This window comes from Carassius gibelio, chromosome A22 (genome assembly GCF_023724105.1).
Source record: "Carassius gibelio isolate Cgi1373 ecotype wild population from Czech Republic chromosome A22, carGib1.2-hapl.c, whole genome shotgun sequence".
Lineage (NCBI taxonomy): Eukaryota > Metazoa > Chordata > Actinopteri > Cypriniformes > Cyprinidae > Carassius > Carassius gibelio.
Window position 1 is genome coordinate 17,887,889 of NC_068392.1, and position 19,528 is coordinate 17,907,416.

The 19,528-nt window shown below is 38.5% G+C and overlaps 2 protein-coding genes across 2 annotated transcripts in view; both read right to left on the bottom strand.

The window, feature by feature from the left end:
• Nucleotides 1–19,528, bottom strand: part of LOC127943026 (neural cell adhesion molecule L1-like) — a 70,685-nt gene that overhangs the window by 46,870 nt on the left and 4,287 nt on the right. Inside the window, exons 6-8 of the mRNA XM_052539116.1 lie at nucleotides 18,422–18,661; nucleotides 18,221–18,337; nucleotides 13,054–13,131 (exon numbers count right to left, since the gene is read on the bottom strand). Coding sequence (XP_052395076.1) covers nucleotides 13,054–13,131; nucleotides 18,221–18,337; nucleotides 18,422–18,661 — 435 coding nt within the window. The remainder of the gene's footprint in view (nucleotides 1–13,053; nucleotides 13,132–18,220; nucleotides 18,338–18,421; nucleotides 18,662–19,528) is intronic.
• LOC127943030 (Fc receptor-like protein 5) overlaps nucleotides 11,401–19,528 on the bottom strand; it is a 234,102-nt gene continuing 225,974 nt past the window's right edge. The window contains exon 12 of the mRNA XM_052539129.1: nucleotides 11,401–12,547. Coding sequence (XP_052395089.1) covers nucleotides 12,450–12,547 — 98 coding nt within the window. The 3' untranslated portion in view covers nucleotides 11,401–12,449. The remainder of the gene's footprint in view (nucleotides 12,548–19,528) is intronic.

The window sequence follows — 19,528 nt, forward strand, 5'->3', positions numbered from 1 at the left end:
TGAAATAAAGCAAATTAATCATGTGGAAATCCTTTCCATGATTTTTTTTATGTTCATTCAAAGAGTAATTTTTTTTGAGTGAACATTACTCCTGTTTCAGACAAATGTTTAAGTTTTTTTTTTTTTCAAGTTTGTAGGTGTCAAGGTACAGAAACCAAATAATAGCACTGGATAGTCTTCAATGTAAAAATGAAATATACAATCAAACCTACATTTATTCAGACACCTTCAACATTTCTCACATTATTACAGTTTTGCTATATATATATCAAAAATTATATCTGGTTTCTGAATAATTTTTGGTTTGACTGTTAAAACTACAAAGAAATTCAGTCAAGAGCAGTGAGTGATTTTCATTTTCATTTTCTTGGATTAACATTACAGCAGCCAGTAGCTAAATTAGGCGCGGTCACTTTAAGAGACCATGAACACATCCAATATAATACACATCCCATTTTTCCCTCAACTGTTTACTTTCACTTAAGAAATAACTGACAGTTTTTTCGAGCATAGTTTCCAAGGTGGATATTTTGACATATTTTGTATGTATTTGTCGGCACAAGAGCAAAAATAAGCAAATTCGATGTTCAAGTGTTTTGAGACGCCTTTCTCTGCGCGAGCCCTGAACACCAGAACACCGTGGTGTTGAATTGGGCTCTTTCACATCTTTTTGTTTGTTCAAACTGCGATTTGCATTTGTTCGTTCGGGTGCAGGAGGAACTTCGAAGTGAACTTCGCAGAAGAAAGCTCAGTTCAGTGTCACTGTCTGTGATACGCGGCTCTCTCTCTCTCTCTCGTGCGCACCTAACGGCACGCACTACTCCGTTCAGCTTTTCCGTGTCTTGTGTTCGGATGCTTTAATGTTTAAATCGACAAGTGGTACGGTTTAAAACGATTCAGTTTGATTTGGTGAGCTGTTTCAAAAAGATCCAGTTACATCGAATGATTCGTTTGCGAACCGGATATCACAAACTGCTTTGTTTTTAACTGTCTTACAACAGAAACGGAAGAGAAGACAATGCTGAATAAAGTCGTAGTTTTTGCTATTTTTGGACCAAAATGTATTTTCTAATTGACCCTCTGATGTCACACTACTTTGATGATGTTTTTCTTACCTTTCTGGACATGGACAGTGTACCGTACACACAGCTTCGATGGAGGGACTGAGAGCTCTCGGACTAAATCTAAAATATCTTAAACCGTATTCCAAAAATAAACGGGTTTGAAACAACATGAGGGTAAGTTATTAATGACATAATTTTGCAAATTGGGCGAACTAACCCTGTAACCATTTTTTTTTTTACAAAAAGTTAGTCAAAGGAATTGTGATTGTCCTTTAGGTTAATCATTTGAAATAGTAAAAACAATATGTTCAAACTTTTGACTACTTTCTTTAATAACTACATAACACAATACTTGTACTTTTACTTTCAGTACTTGAGTAGTAAATTTTAAAAAGTACAAAAAATGTTGTATACTTTAGTACTTCTACTTAAGTATGGTGCTTAAAGAGCACTTCAACTTCTACTCAAGTCACTTTTTTGATAGAGCACTTGTACTTTTACTCAAGTCTGGGTCTTTATACATCTCTGATGACATGTGTATCAGTTCAGTCATTTCATTCACGAACGAGATGTAGTAAATCATTCAACTCATTCACGAACGACATGGGTACCAGTTCAGTCATAAGATCTCTAGATCTAGTTCAGACTCATGAAACTAGTTAATTGAAGGGCGTATTCGTTCACTACATTCAACAAATGACACGCTCTGTCACATCTCATACTCGCTATTGGCTCGAGGTTGAGTAATTCTTTGACAGGATGAAATGGTTCAGTTACCCGGTTCACTGAGCTGCGCATGCGCTGTTTATAGCACCGTGCTGCTGTCGAGGGAGGAACTTCACTGAACGAGAAATATGAGTCAGTGGATTATGTGTACGAGAATGATTCGTTCACCTAAAATACTCGTTCAAAAAGAATGATTCGTTCATGAACGACACATCACTATTATTTATAAATAATAATATTTTCCAAGCACCAACGGTGACTCTTACACCGACATCAACATACTATCATAATCACTTCCGGGTTATACGTAAGCAGTCCTTCTCTCTCTCTCGACTACTCCTGTTTCTCCTGGCATTATATACCACGCAAATTAATGGAACAAGAGACGGGTTGATCATTTCCGTCCAAACCACTCACTCACCGTTCGTCTCCTGAGCCTCTCTCCCGCTGCAGACTTCGCTAAACCACTGCCCCATCCTTCTCACGTCCCAGAGCTACTTCAGCTTCTCTGATGGATTCACCATACCCCTTAAAATAGGAAAAGTTTTTCTTTTCTGGTGGTTTCATAAAGAGTATATTTTAATTTTGTGAATTGTTCTTAGCATTCTCCATTTTACTCTTTTTTTCTATCCATTGATGACTTCCTGTTAGGTCCTTGGTTAATATTTTCTTTTTTTATGTCAATTTCTTTGTTTATCACAAAGGTTGCATCTATTTCATAGTCAGGATCAATATATTTTTTCCTTTGTGTCAAGACTCATTACAGTCAAATTCCTATTGGATTTTGCTAAAATCCAAAATGCTATTAAAAATATAGCTATAACATAATTGTTACCAAAAAGATTGGTTTGGCTAAGCAGACCTTTTTCCATCTTCGCATAATTCCTGCACACCTCTCTGTGAGAGCCCAACATTTAGCTTCAGCTTCTATCTCCTACAAAATACAACAGATGAGCATTCTCCAAAGTTTTCCTTAGTCATTAAACACTCAGTTTTCCCCTTCCAACTCTTGTTCCTTCTGCTACTACAGGTGCAGATTTTTAATTGCTCTCATAACTCATTCCATGAGTGAAGATTTTGTTCTCTTTCTATATGCTTTGAATGCAGGTATCTTTGCCTTTGCACATTCTGGACTTTTGCATCTTTATTTTATTTTTAGATGCCCCATTATTGTTTCTTCTGTGTTGATTATTATATTCTGTTCTTGCGCAATACATTATGATATTATAGTCGAGACATACAGTATATCTTTAAGATAATTTTTGATATTCTTAATATTTATTATTTACAGTAAAAGATTTGTATTCTTCACTTATTCTGATATTGGAATTGACCAAAAATAATTTGCTAAATCTAGTTTTGAGAGAAATCTTCCATCTTTTAATCTTTCAACTGTATCACCAGTGTTGATTACATAGTGTCTATCTGGCTTAGTTATTCTGTTTAATGCTTTATAATTTGTTACTATTCTGTAAGTTTTATCAGGGTTGGCACTAATTGTATGGGACTATTTGTTATTGCAGATTTAACTTCTCTAAGAACTCCTTGTCCCACTAGTTTTTGTATTGTTTGATTTAATTCTTCTTTAGCCATTTTATTGATCGGGAATTGACGTTGCGGCTTCTATATTCTACCTAATATCTCATGAGCATATTCACCACTATCTTTTCCACAATTATTTTTATATCTTCCATAAGGAGTTTCTCGTAAGAATTGTATTAACTCATATTTTGCTCCTTGTGACCATATCATTGTACTATGTATTCTTTTTAGTTCTTGTTCAATATTCACTTCTTTTCATCTTTTCATTTTTTTTAAACCATGATGAAGCTGAAGTTGAATTTACTTCAAGAAGATCTTGCTGAATGCTTTGAGGAGGAGCACTAGTCTACACTCCATGTCGTTTTATCTGAAATTTAGAATGGTGTAGTAATTTTTGATACATTGTGTAGTTGTTTGGAATTATTCAGTGTTACCATTAAATATGCTATTTTTACACAAATATTATTTTAAATATCTTATATCACTTCTTTCTCCTTATAGATGCACACACACACACACACACACACACACAAACAATTAAAATGTCAAGGTGCAGTTTGTTTAGATTGTTTCCTGAAAATGATAGTTTAGCAATGCTAGGTAAATAATGGTCAATTTGTCTTTTTCAGAATTTTTGTAACAAATGGAAAACATTCTGAATAGTATTGTAAAATTAATAATTGCATCTGAAATCAAAAGTTATATAAATAAATATATAAAAAGTACACACATTTATTTAAATAAAGGATGACATTAAGGCACAAAACCTGACCTTGACAGCTGAAACTGGTAACGAGTTATGTGCGTACTCAACCCATGAGAGCTGCTGGCTCCAAGAGGAGGGGTTCTGAAAAAAAACAAACTCGCAACACTTGTTCTAGATCTTGATTGGCCCTCTCCGTCTGACCATTACTCTGAGGATGAAATCCAGAAGAACAGTCGCCCCCAGCAATTTACAAAATTCTCTCCAAAACTCGGAAACAAACTGAGGCCTCCTGTCAGAGTCCACGTCCATCGGGAGGCCATGTAAGCGATAAACGTGATCTATGACAGCAACCACTGTTTCTCTAGCAGAAGGTAATTTAGGCAGAGGAATGAAATGAGTTGCCTTCGAAAACCGATCCACCACGGTCAAAACCTGTAACAAAGGCTGAAGGAGGCCAGCAGGGGGTCGACTGGTAGATCTTCGAAACAGCACAGACAGAGCAAGCCGAAACAAAAAGAGGAATGTCGCGATCCATGGCTGGCCACCAAAACCTTTGTTTAACAATAAACTTAGTACGATTAACCCCAGGATGGCAAGCTACCTTGGAATAATTACCCCACCGGATAACTTCAGACCTTAAAGCCTCTGGCACAAACAACCGACCCGGTGGGCATCTGGGCAGGGGCGTGACCCCTTGAGAGGCTGTGCGAACCTTTGACTCAATCTCCCACGTGACCGCAGAAATAAAAAATAAAAATGGAAAGACGTGCAATCCAAAATATCAAAAATACTGGATAACGCGTCCGGTTTGATATTCTTAGATCCTGGAAGATAAGAAATAGACAAATCAAAACGACCGATAAAAAGAGGCCACCGAGCCTGCCTAGAGTTTAATCTTTTGGCAGGCTTGATGTATTCAAGATTTTTGTGATCGGTCCAAACAACAAAAGGAACCCCCAAACATTCCAACCAATGACACCATTCTTCCAAAGTGAGCTTGACTGCCAACAGCTTTCTGTTACCAATGTCATAATTACGCTCGGTGGGGGACAAACAGTGAGAAAAATACGCGCAAGGATGCACCCTACTGTCCATGAGGGAGCGCTGTGATAGAACCGCGCTAAACTCCACTACGAACTGCCGGGAAGTATCAGGAGCAATAAGGAAACTAAACAGCCTTTTAGTTTGGAAAATGCAGCTTCTGCTGCACTAGACCACCTGAAAGCAGTCTTGATGGAGGTTAAGGAAGTCAAAGGAGCGGCTAACTGGCTGAAATTGCGAATAAACCGCCTGTAGAAATTGGCAAAGCCCAGAAACCTCTGCAGGGCCTTACGATTTACCACAGCCTGGATCTTGTCGGAATCAATGCGCACCCTCTCGGCCGAGATGATGTATCGGGCAAAAATATTTATTTGCATTTATCAGTATATAGCAAGCAATGAGAAACATAGGAAGAAGATGGCATAACTCCGGATGAATAACGTCCAGACCGCTCAAGCTGCAGTAGATCTAACCCAGTGCAAGAGTCCCAGATGGGCGAGGAATAAGATCCAGAAAATACCAACTGGAGGAACAGAAACAACAACTAGACAGACAAGAATTTATGAACCAACAACACGAACAGGATTGCCAACCAAACTTAAAGGCAGTGCCTGAGTTGCAGTTGGTGCTCATAGACCGCAGCTGTGGTGCTAATTAACAGAGGCACACAATCAGACATAGACTTTTTTTTTTTTTTTGATTTTCTCTATTCCTGTTATTCATTAACAAGTTTATTTCTAATAAATCACTCTCCTGATTTATTTATTATTCCTGTTAACATCCCTTTAATCACTGCTATTTCTGAATGCACAAACTGTCCTGTCCAAATTAAAGTTAAATGCATTATTTTAACCCCTCTTCTTATTGCTATATGAAATAAAGGATGACATTATTGTTTGGGCTTCTAACTCTGAGCATTTGATGGTAAACAATTTTGCTCTACAATCAAAACCTGACCTTGACAGCGATCCAGAGGTTAGTCTCACTGATCCTGGACTTTTTTATTTCTGCTATTTGCCTTTTCTCCTAGTACCTTAAAAATAGCACCCGCATTACCTCCTCCTGTCTGCATTAACTGATCTCCATTAAGAACTACCATAACTAGTCTAGTTTCTTCTATTAAACAATCATAATCTATTTTTTCAATTTTCCTTCTTTTTAATCTCTGATTGTTTAGTTCATGTACAGTACTAATTCTGTTCTGTGCTTAATACATTTTCTCTATCATTGTCATCATCTTCCTGTTGTTCTGAAAGATTCCCCTCAGCATGTTCTAAATTAAATTTCTTCACTTCATCCATTTCTATTTGTTCTCTTGGTATTATATTTAACACTTTTAGCAAGCTATTTTATAATTATATTATACAATACAGTATTTGCCTTATTAAACTTTAGGCTTAGTGTTCTCAAATAGTCTCAGGATGGAAACTGATGTTCTTGTTCACATATAACTACTCTCACATACAGTTATTAAAGGATCCCTCTCCTCTATTGTTACGAAGAAAATCAGAGTCGTTCGGATCCAATTGCAGTGCTTTATTAAAGAATGGTCAGACGAGCAGAATTCAGGAATGGCGTCAGGTATGTTAGGGGTAACCACAATCGAAAACAGAACCAAGAAGAGATCGAGGCAGGCAACGGAGAATCATAGTCGAAAATACACAATCCAAGATCAGACACGGGAAGAACAAACACAAGGGAAAACGCTCGGAAATGCAAGACAGGCTAAACAACACTTCGCAGTGTGGTGGAGTGAGTGTGCTGCTTATATGTGTGTGTAAATGAGGTCCAAGTCAAGTCAAGTCAAGTCAAGTCTGCTTTATTGTCAATTCTTCCACATTTACAGTACATACGTACAGAGAATCGAAATTGCGTTACTCCAAGACCTCCGGTGCATACAGATAACATTAAGAGTAGAGCCTAAAAATCTAGATATATAATACAAAAATAAAATGTAGATACAACTACACAATAAGGGAATGTAAAAAAAGACATAAAATAAAGTTAAATAAAGCAGCGCAAGTGTTGCAGAGCGGGAGGAGATAATATAGAACCCTAGGAATACTAAAACCCTAAGGTGATGTATAAATGCTGACTACGCCACCCCTTTAAAGTAAGGGGAATTAACAAATTAACAGATTTTTAGACACACAGGCTCGTTACCAGGTAGGGCAGAGACTAGAAGGTATTACTGTACATGTTTATTAGGTTTTCAATAATCAGAACACTTAAGACTAAAAATGTAGCTCAATAGAGCTAAACAACTACATTCAATACAATACACACAAAACAAAATAACAAACTTACCCGTGGCCAGGTAGGCTAGCTGTAAAGTGATTATTCTTAACACCACACACACACACACACACACACACACACGTGAGGCAAGTGATCACAAGGGGCAATACAATCTCAGTGCTCCAAACACCACCAAGGCTCTAGTATAGCCAGCCTCCTGACACGGGCCTAACACACAGAACACCAGTAATATAAAACATGCACAGTGCTTAAAAACAACAAACAATTGTCAAGCAAGCAACTAAGCAACAAAACCGCAACGCAGTATTAATGTTGCTCGATATAGGAAAGGATCGTCCCAACCACCATAAGATGGAGCACTCCCAACAGACATTTGGTCAGCAAGACAAGTTAAATGGTTGATCACAGAATGAATCTTAGCAGTTTATGCAATGACTTGACAATCATATTCAGGTGAGTAAACCAGGTGGAGGGTAATGACAGCCTACACACCATCTCGAAGTTGTGAACAATTCCAACTTTTAGGCGGACGCCCACATGCCCCAAGGGGCGGAGCTAGCAGTGACGCATCCCAGCCTACTCCCAACCCTTATATTACACATACCTGGTTCTGATTGGCTGTCTTTTTAAATGCAGGGGAGGGAACTTAACCAATCTGCCACACAAGGCACATAGCAGATAGAGTGCAAATCAATGAAGTGAACAACAGTGCAGATAAAAGATTTTAGTGGAAGAAAAAAGCTTATTTAGTCTGATTGAAGTGACAAAGGGCTCAAGAGCAGTTATTTTATTTAACTGACTAATGAGGTAGTGGAAATAACGTCAGTTCCATGCTGAATGAGGTAGTGAGCAGACCAATGCTGCAAAAAGTGACTGGTGCATGACATCGTATATTAGTGGGAGTGGAAGGACCTGGGGATGTGGGATCTGGGGGGGGGGGGTGTTCATAGTTCAGTGGTGCCAGGGGCAGAAGAGGGGAGAGGGGGCAAGTTCGGGAGCGAGTTCAGCTTCCTAACAGCCTGATGAATGAAGCTGTCCTTCAGTCTGCTGGTCCTGGCCTGGAGACTCCGCAGTCTCCTCCCTGATGGCATCAGGCTGAAGAAGCTGTGTGACGGGTGGGTGGGATCACCTGTGATGCAGAGGGTTTTTCGGGTGAGACGGGTTCCGTAAATGTCCTGGAGGGAGGGGAGAGAGACACCAATGATCTTCTCAGCTGCTCTCACTATGAGTTGAAGAGTCTTACGGCAGGACGCGTTGCAGGCACCATACCACAAATTGATGCAGCTCTCGATGGTGCCTCTGTAGAAGGTGTACATGATGGGGGAGGGACTCTGGCTCTCCTCAGTTTTCGGAGGAAGTAGAGACACTGTTGTGATTTCTTGGCCAGTGCTGCTGTGTTTTCAGTCCAGGAGAGGTCATGTGTGATGTGCACACCCAGGAACTTGGTGCTGCTGACTCTCTCCACAGTCACACCATTAATGGTCAGAGGAGCGTGCTGAGTGTGCGTTCTTCTGAAGTCAACAACAATCTTCTCCACGTTCAGAGAGAGATTGTTTTCCCTGCACCACACGGCCAGGCGGCCCACCTCGCTCCTGTAGTTTGTCACATATCTGTTGCTAATGAGACCCTCCACAGTCGTGTCATCTGCAAACTTAATGAAGAGGTTGGATTTGTGTGACGGTGTGCAGTCGTGGGTCAGCAGAGTGAAGAGGAGGGGGCTCCATCCTTGGGGGGGCCCCAGTGTTCAGTGTGATGGTGCTGGATGTGTTGCTGCCGACCCGTACTGCCTGAGGTCTTCCAGTCAGAAAGTCCAACTGCCAGTTACACAGCGAAGTGTTCAGCCCCAGTTGGACCAGCTTGTAGATGAGCTGTTGAGGGATGATTGTGTTGAATGCTGAACTGAAGTCAATGAACAGCATTCTGACACATGAGTCCTTTTTGTCCAGATGTGTGAGTGCTGAGTGGACGGCAGTGGCGATGGCATCATCGGTCGACCAGTTAGACTGATATGCAAACTGGAAGGGGTCCAGGGAGGGAGGGAGGGCAGACTTGATGTGGTGCATGACTAGCCGTTCAAAGCCCTTCATGAGGATGGTAGTAAGTGCAACAGGATGGTAGTCATTGAAGCAGGATGGAGATGGCTTCTTCGGAACTGAAATGATGGTGGTAGTTTTGAAACATGTGGGAACAACAGCCTGACTCAGTGAGATGTTGAAAATGTCTGTGAAGACATAAGTGAGTTCTTCTGAACAGTCTCTCAGTACACGCCCAGGGATGTTCTCAGGACCCGGAGCTTTGTGTGCATTGATCCCGCTGAAGGATGCATTGATCCTGCTCCTCACGCTGTCTGGGGTCAGCTCCATCACCTGGTCGCCGGGAGTGGTGCTGTTTTGTTGCTCAAAGCGAGCGAACAAGGTGTTCAGCTTGTTCAGCAGAGAGATGTTGCTGCTACAGGTCCGACTAAAGGAGGTAGAGCTTTCTCACATTTGGCTCCAAAACTCTGGAATAGCCTTCCTGATAATGTTTGGGGTTCAGACACACTCTCTCTGTTTAAATCTAGATTAAAAACACATCTCTTTCGCCAAGCATTCGAATAATGTATCTCTTAAATTGTGAGTGTAATTGCATCTGATCAAATGCACATTCTTATTCATTAGCTTGGGTTAAACTAATTTTACTTTCTTGGATCAGCAGCTATGCTAATGATGTCTCTATTTTGTTTCTATGTTTTGCCACGGGATGTAACTAGGATTTACACAAGCTCCAGTCTGGATCCAGAACACCTGAGAAGAGATGATGCTGACCCTCAGAGGACCTCAGATGAGGCTAACCCTGAATCAACAAACAGAACTAACAATTATTGCTACATGTGTGACTGCATCATATAACAATTATCAATTAATAATATTAATAATGTTCATCGTCTAGCTGACTACGTCTTGTATTAATCTTTTCAAAAAATCCTGTCAAACGTGCACAAACTGACAGTCACTACCATAAGCTACTACTAAATATTGTAGAAACATTATTTTCTGTAAAGTTGCTTTGTAACGATTCGTATTGTAAAAAGCGCTATACAAATAAACTTGAAATGAATTGAAAAGGTCTGTTCTGCTCAAGTTTAGAAATCAGAGTCTTTTGGCAGGCGAGCTTCTTAGTTATAGTTAAGCATATGTTTATTGTATAAATACAAAAATACTAATATATATATATATATATATATATATATATATATATATATATATATATATATATATATATATATATATATATATATATATACACACAGTATAAAAAAAAAATATATATATTAAAATAAAAACAAAGATATATAATTTGCTCGTTTGTTTAGAGGCATCGATCTCAAGACCGCTGGCACCGGAGAAGCTGCTCCACAGAACCAGTATCTGGTTTCCTCATTTCACTTCAGTCCCTTGTAGACAGCAGGTGGATTCCAGTGTCTTGTGACGTCATGAGGTCTGGAAATACCCTAAGAAGCTCTCTATAAGAAGACTTCCATTTTCATTTTTCATATTTCTACTCTTTCTTATTTGATGCCTCCTGCTCTGAGTCTGAACACAGTGTTCTACAGTAGAATCACTTTTCATTATTTTTCTTTAGCAAAGCTCTCACTAATGTTTCATTTATAGCTATAATTTTGCTATTATATGCTATAAATATTTGTTCAATTAATATTTTTAAATAATTATAATGTGTGGTGTCCTTCTTAATAAACCACTTTCCTAATCAAAATAATTGCAATATATACAGATACACATCAATACAAAAGTATTACATATAAAGAAATAGGCAAACGTGCAATAGGACAATTGCATAATTTCCTCAACAACACAATTCTAATTAATAATACATAATTAATATTCTGAAAATTCAATATTAATTATCTTATTAATAAGCATTCCCATACTAAGAAATGAACAAAGACACAGAATCTCTGTAAATGACACTAGACAGATATATACAAACTCCAATGCAGAACATTGTCTGCTGAATGCACACATGTGGATAAAGGATGTAAACACTGATAAAAGGGACAGAACACACATTAAAACAATTTTTTTATGTTTCTCAGTTACTCTTCTCCCAATCCCAAGTAAATGTGTGTATTTCCTTTTGCCAAGGGATGAAGGGATGTGTAATCTGTGTAACAGGAGTGAGTGTGATGCTGTGATGGGACTGGAAGAAACTATAGTCTGCCCCGACCCAGATTCCACTCCACAATAGATGTTTAATCCTGCTCATTTCCCAAAATGGCTTACTGTAGAAAGAAGAAAGTCAATCATTATGTTGTTTCTAGATCATTTGAGATGATCACATCCTGAGTAAATGGTGACCAGTTGTATAATGGGAGCGGGTGTGGGACACCGAGAACCATCTCAGACAATTAGGAGTCAGAACGTCATTAATATATATATATATATATATATACAGTATAAAAAAATAAATAAATAAATTAAAATAAAAACAAAGATATATAATTTGGTCGTTTGTTTAGAGGCATCGATCTCACGACCGCTGGCACCGGAGAAGCTGTTCCACAGAACCAGTATCTGGTTTCCTCATTTCACTTCAGTCCCTTGTAGACAGCAGGTGGATTCCAGTGTCTTGTGACGTCATGAGGTCTGGAAATACCCTCAGAAGCTCTCTATAAGAACCTTCCATTTTCATTTTTCATATTTCTACTCTTTCTTATTTGATGCCTCCTGCTCTGAGTCTGAACACAGTGTTCTACAGTAGAATCACTTTTCATTATTTTTCTTTAGCAAAGCTCTCACTAATGTTTCATTTATAGCTATAATTTTGCTATTATATGCTATAAATATTTGTTCAATTAATATTTTTAAATAATTATAATGTGTGGTGTCCTTCTTAAGTCTTGAGTAAATGGTGACCAGTTGTATAATGGGAGCGGGTGTGGGACACTGAGAACCATCTCAGACAATTAGGAGTCAGAACTACATTAACATACAGAGCACAGCTGTTACAACAGGAGAAACTTCATTTATATTAAGGGTACTAAACTATAACTGTGTAAAATGTTTGAGCTTAGGATGTTCGTGGTTCATTTAGACCCAAGGTCTAACCCAAGGTCACATGTACTTTGTCTTTGCTGTGTTGTAATAATCATCTTCATTGAGATCTTCAATGTCCTGGTTATTTTTTCTTACAGTACGTCCACTTACAATGTCTACAATGAATAACAGAGAAAAGAATAAGACATTTGTTTTAACTGAATTTGCTCCGCAAATATCCCAGTAAAATATAAGATAGATGTGATGATTTATAAAATAACTACTGCATTATTAAATGATCAACTTGACATAATTACCTTCTGTAACATCATTAGTTACCTGTGCTCATGTCTTTATTTCTTGTGGCATCAAGAGAGTCATAAATATGAGCAGTTCCTGTAATAAATTAATGCATCTTATGAATTTAAGCCCACAGAAAAATACTGCTTTCATGTTGACACAGATTATAGCTCAAGTCAGCTAAATATGTCATGTGCTATTAACATTATAAGTGACATGTGAAATATTTTATGCATTATTGATAATGAAATGAAACTGAATTATATCAAATTGCTTTAGAAGAGGTGGAAACTATTTAATAATCTCCTCTTGTAAAGACTAATGGTCAAATATTTAAGGTTAATGAGTACAGACTGACCAGACGTGAGTGCTGTATATACATCTTCACTCTGGTTCTTCTCTGATGTCTGACTGCTGTTCTTCTGTTGACCGACACGAGAGAGAGACTGAGATCTTCCACCTAGACAAACAGAAACTGTTCAGGAGAAAATAAGGGGGTCAAAAATGACTTTAATCTCCTATTATGCAAAGAAGAAAAACACTTTTATAAAGTGTTTGAACACAGTTGTGTGGCTGCAGTGTTTTAAAGCAAAGAGGGCTTAATAAAAGAATGGAAGAGAGGATGGGGAAAGGAAATGAAGGGTAGACATTATTTTTCTATACAACCAAACAGTAGAAACAGAAGGGCATGTTTTCCTGGAGTGCAAAAAGTATAAAAATAAAAGCACTTTTTGGAGTTGAAGTGGTTTCTGTTACCTCTTTGTTTTATCATAGTGACAAGCATAGACTGATCTCTGAGGCATTTCTTCAGTTTTGTATTAAACAGGACTGTATATAAGAGTTTAGTTCAAACTTTGACCTTTGGAGGGCAGTAATATGTCTAGTAGCATCTACACTGCCAGAAAGCTGACACAGTGCTTACTTTTAATTTTCAAAGGAAATGTCCTGGAAATATATCCACAAAAAAAAAAATAATATTAAAGTCCTATATATTTGTGCCAATCATTTTACTTCGGACAGCCTCACAATCGAGGGTCAGTTCAGAGCTGGAGTTGTGTAAAAATTGCTTCTGGAAGAGGATCAATTAGCTAAATCTAACGCTACAATCGTCTCTGTCTGTTCTCAGTGACGCTGACTTCACATCCTACCAGAATTAGCATTAATAGAAATCCAGCTATATCATTATTTTTTCATCTCTCCATGCTCCCCATCTGTGTATTTCATAAACACACATTTGTTATGCACAGTAAAATCAGATAACCGATTATAAAACAAGTGTGCTTTCTGTAAAGAGCTTGTAATAATAGTTTTTATTTGCAAAGGCCAGCATTATTATGCCAGGTGTCCTAACTTTTCATCTTACCCCGTCAGATTGTCTAACCAGGGCTCACTTGTGCATGTGCACATCAGTATTGCATCATTCTTTCCTGCTGAACAACCAGTGTTTGGAATAACGCTGTTTAAAATAACGGCGTTAGGTAACAACGTTATTTTTTCAGTAACGGAGTAATCTAACTAATTACTTTTCCCGTCGTTATAACGCCGTTAACATTACTGGAAGATGAATGCGGTGCGTTACTATGCATTGATTTGTTGATTTCGGATGACGATGTAATCCGAACGCACCCCAGGCTCATGGGGCGGTCGAACTGCACTTTTCTCTCCATTGACTTCCATTCATACGCATGCGAATGCGTCAGACCGGAAACGCAAGCTTATGTGAAAAATTTCCATAGACAGTAAAAGAAATGGACACAGCGACCCCATTGGAACTCAATTGAGACAAATGAAGCCCATTTTTAGCGTTTTTTAGCACTTCCGTTTCTGACGCGCAGACTCAAACGAAGCTTGACGACGTCAGCAACCTGTCTGCCAGATGTAAATCTTCTAAGTGGCTGTGCGTGCAAACTGCCATCGTTAATCTTGCAGAGACGGCGAGCTTGAGCGGGGAGTTTTTTGTCGTGAGTGAGCAGGAGTAAGTATTCTGATTAATTATTTTGTATAGTATTTTAAAATGTAACGCCAGTACGCCATATTAAGTTAATTGCCTGCGAGCTTCTCCACCTGTCTGTACGGTAATGCGACAGAGAGCCGAGTGGTTATGACGCAATCGTTAGCCTATTTTTTACAAAAACTGTTTATACGGGGCCATAATGTAACATAGAAGGTAATGGAGCCCTTTATACATTGTCGTGTATCTTTAGAAATAAATAATGGACAAACGGAGTCTTTAAACGTCTCAGATGTAAAGTTATTCGCTGTCAAAGTGATGCCAAAATGAATGGGAGTCAATGGGAATGCTAACGCAAGTGAAGTTCTGCTAAAAGATGGCAGCCCCCACCCGACTTCAACTTCCGGTCGAGTTCCTTGCCCCTTGAAAATTTCACATTTCGCTGCATTCCAAAGTTCAAGTTTGGTGAACTCTGACCTGCGAATTCGCATCACGTGAAGATGTGGGACCAGTAGAAGATCGATACGTCACTGCGTGACCTCTCTGTACAGAATTTCAAAAATGAAGGAAGCGCTATATAACTTTAGCTGTAGCGCAGCGTCCTATTTTATATAATACATATTAAAAAGATTATAAAAAATAAAATAAAAAAGAATCTGCATGGTTTGTAGTGTCAACCGGAACAGACGATACATTTGAATGAGGACGTTTTATAATTTTTTTATCACAGAGAGTACAATATAATAAGACGCTTTCGACGCCGTCGCAAAAGACACAGTACAAGCACATATTAATCCATGTTGTGATAATTGAGGAGAGACCGTTTTATCTTGCTCCCGCCCATATTCGCAGCAGCGTCGGAAATAATTTCGCACGTTTAAAGTCTAGTGTGACCGCGCCTTCACACAGCGAGTGAGGAGGTGGGTTAATAACGAGATAAGCGATTATAATTGGCTAAGACAGAGTCATATGTTTCATAGTAGCCAATCAGAGCCAGTGGTTTTACGCCACCGGCGTCCATAGTGGCGTCAAACACACACGCACGCACGCGAGATTCGCAGCAGCAACAGCAGCAGAGATGGCGACTTGGCGAGTCAGGAGCAATCCGATGAAAAGTTGGCATTTTGAAGGTAGAGATATCAGAGATGGGACCAAGTCACACATGTGCAAGTCTCAAGTAAGTCTCAAGTCTTAACCTTCAAGTCTCAAGTAAGTCCCAAGTATTTTTTTCTTGGGCAAGTCAAGTCAAGTCAAGTCACAAGCTATGTCAAGTCAAGTCCAAGTCAAGTCACCTTAATATTGTTATTTTACCTGCAGAATCTGATCTTAATAAAGTTAAAAGACAAGATATAAGTAACTGTCAGTAAGTTAAAATAATTTGGATTTGCATTGTAAATACTCATGTTCAGTAAAATACATCATGGAATCAAACAAAATTGTAACTTCCTAAAATTATTTATTTTTCACTTCTGCCAACAGTGTTTGAAATGTTTTACATTTTCAACATTGAGTCCATAAAACAAATAACAGCTAAACATCCAACAGACTCCTCTCTGAACACCTCTCTCTCTCTCTCTCTCTCTCTCTCTCTCTCAAACACAGTTTACATACAACATTAAACTTTGTTACATTTCTCACACACACACACACTCTCTCTCTCTCTCTCTCTCTCTCTCTCTCTCACACACACACACACACACTCTCTCTCTCTCTCTCTCTCTCTCTCTCTCAGTATAGAATATAAATATGACGTATTTTCAGTTGTTTCATACTTTTTTGTTATGTACAGTACAGACCAAAAGTTTGGACACACCTTCTCATTCAAAGAGTTTTCTTTATTTTCATGACAATTTGAGCAAGAAGGAGAGTGATGGGGTATATTTATATATATATATATATATGCAATGTGCACTTCTCATGATTGGGTAATCGCGGCAGCTACATTTGTTTTTCTGATTAATTGTTTTGCTCTATGAGAAAGACAAGGTAACAAAATATTCGGGGCTTATGCCCCCTTAGCCCAGCCCTAGCGCCGCCCCAATGCGTTTTTTTGACGGCCTGCTAGCGGATCATTGGGGGCCGTTCACATCACGTCTTTTGCGCGCGCAAGTTCGCTATTTCCAATGTAGGCGCGCGGTATGCGCGCTCATAATGGAAGGCACCGCATAGAGTTAAAAACATCTAAACTTTTCAGAATGCCGCAAGCGCACCGCAGTTCATGTGACAATAACTAACCAATCAGCTTCATCCTTTCCCGTATCAACGTTGAAAGCTCAGCTAAGATGAAGGAACAGCTGTTCATAGCTGTATTTGGATTGCCATTTTGAAATGAATTTAGTAGCAGAGCTACTGCGAGCGATTTTTAGTGCTGCAAATCCATTTATACTTTGCTGAAATTTCCGCGTCTCCATTGAGAGAGAGCGTGTCATGGATGCATAGCAACGACAGACGCCCCAGGAGCACTTCTGCCCGAGCGCTTTGGAAAGAAGGAGAAAGCGGCGCGACTAGCGCTTTCCACGCGTTTTTAGGCGCGAACTATTGAAGACAAAAGCGATGACCCTGGGTACCTCTCAGGCTGACATGTTGATGTGATGTGATATCTGATTTAAGTGGGCGTGGTGTGTGTAAGGTAAAGAGGGCATGACTGATGATAGTGTCCTGATCCAGTCACGATGCTATTCTCAGCCTGCGCTCCAGCTGAGTAATCAACTTTATTTTAAAAAATAATTTATATATTTTATATTCAAACTGAAAACATGATGTGATTAACACTCAAGTCATTCAAGTCATCGTGTCTCAAGTCAAGTCAAGTCCCGAGTCTTTAACTTCCAAGTCCGAGTCAAGTCTCAAGTCCTAAAAATAGCGACTCGAGTTGACTCGAGTCCAAGTCACCAAGTCACAAGTCCCCATGTCTGAGAGATATAAGCACTACTTCAAATTCATCAAAGGCCAAAGGCAAGAACGTGAATGTAATGTGTACATGTAATGTGATACACACGCATCTACAAAGCTAGTGGCCAAAAACACTTTTCTTACAAAGATAATACGTGGAAGTGCAGGATAAAACTTGCTGTCTGTTAACGTGCAATAAATATCGAAAGTTATGTACGAACACCTTTCTGTTCTACTTATTTCAACTGACTTGTGAAAACTGCTTAAAAAAAAAAAAAAAAAAAAAAAGATTGTTTGACATTAAGCAACTTTTTTTTTTTTTTACAGTAACGCAAATAGTTACTTTCCCTGGTAACGAGTTACTTTTATTATAGCGTAATTCAGTTACTAACTCAGTTCCTTTTTTGGAACAAGTAGTGAGTAACTATAACTAATTACTTTTTTAAAGTAACGTTCCCAACAGTGTGAACAACACATAATTACTGTATTTGCATTACTGTAAGGGTACTGTAGGTGTAGGCTTTAATAAAGCAGAATCTGATGGGTAGCATTTTATGTTGTCACATTATGTTACCTACTGTTTCAATGGGAGCACAAATCATCAGAACAGGATATTGAAACTACACCCTTTTCTAAAAAGGGAGGTGTGAACACTAGCTCAATATTTAATTGGCTTCACTAATACTTAATCTGGCAGAAGATGAACCTTTGTTGTTTCTGTAGCGCCACAGCAGGACCAAGATGACAATGATCAAAACTGTGAGTCCAGCAGTCACTCCAACTATCACAGGATTGAGATCAGATCCTGATGTTCTGGAGGAAGCTGAGATCAACACATTGTACAGTCATATTAGTGCTGTATATTACACAGAAACATTTCAATAGTGTTTACAGTTCCTACTCTCACCTGTGACTGAGATCCAGCTCTTGGGTGACTCTCCTCTCTCTCTGTGTTTGCAGGAGTAGAAACCCTCGTGTGACTTTGAGACAGTAGAGAGGATCATCTCTGTAGTTTGACTCTGGATGAGTGTCCCATCTTTATAGAAATCAGCTCTGAGGTTTGGAGTTGAGTATTTCTCTAAACAGCGTAGAGTCAGATTCTCTCCTTCAGTCACAGGATGAACAGGACTCTCCAGAATCACATTAACTACAGAAACAGAGCAAACATCAGCTGATGAAGAGTAAGAATCAATGTGGTGACAACAATAACAACTACAACAATAATAATAATAATAATAATAATAATAATAATAATAAAAGCATTTTCTTTAGAGCTGCCATTCAAAACACTCAAGAACAACTTACAAATGAATGACAATCATAAATTAAAAGGAGCAATACAATCAAAGCAACATCTATTCAACATTAAAATAATCCACAAAATAAAATTAATCAGGAAAAGATCATTTAACCCTTGTATGGTGCTTGGGTCTGTGGGACCCGTTTTGACTTTTTATCAAAAGACAAATTATACTATTAATAATTTTTTTCAAATTCAGACTCATTGGCCTTGGATCAAGACACACTGTACACACACCACCAGACCCACAAACACTGGCTGAGTAACAAAAATATGAAGATTTGAAAAGTAAGAAAATAATAACTATCACAAGCACTGTGTGGAAGAGATTTCCAGAGTCGAGGAGCAGCACAGGAGGAAATGAACAGCAGGAATAACAAGAGAAACAGACGAGGAAGATCTAATAGTGTGTGCACACCAAAAGTTAATTTAGTTATTTGCAAGAGTAGATATAGAACAAGAGTAGATATGTAAACAAATAACAAATAAACATGTATTTGTTTACGTGACATGAGGGTAAATAAACAAACAAGAGCTGCACAGTTCTGGATAAACTGAGAATCACAATCATTTTAATTTTTTTAATGATTAAACTCAGAGGTTGAGCAATGGTTTAATCCTCAAAGGGTTAATAGTCTCGCAGACTCGTTGGCATTTAGGAATGAGATTGAATGGGTGAATGAATTGAGATCAAAAAATGAGGTCTTTGTGAAC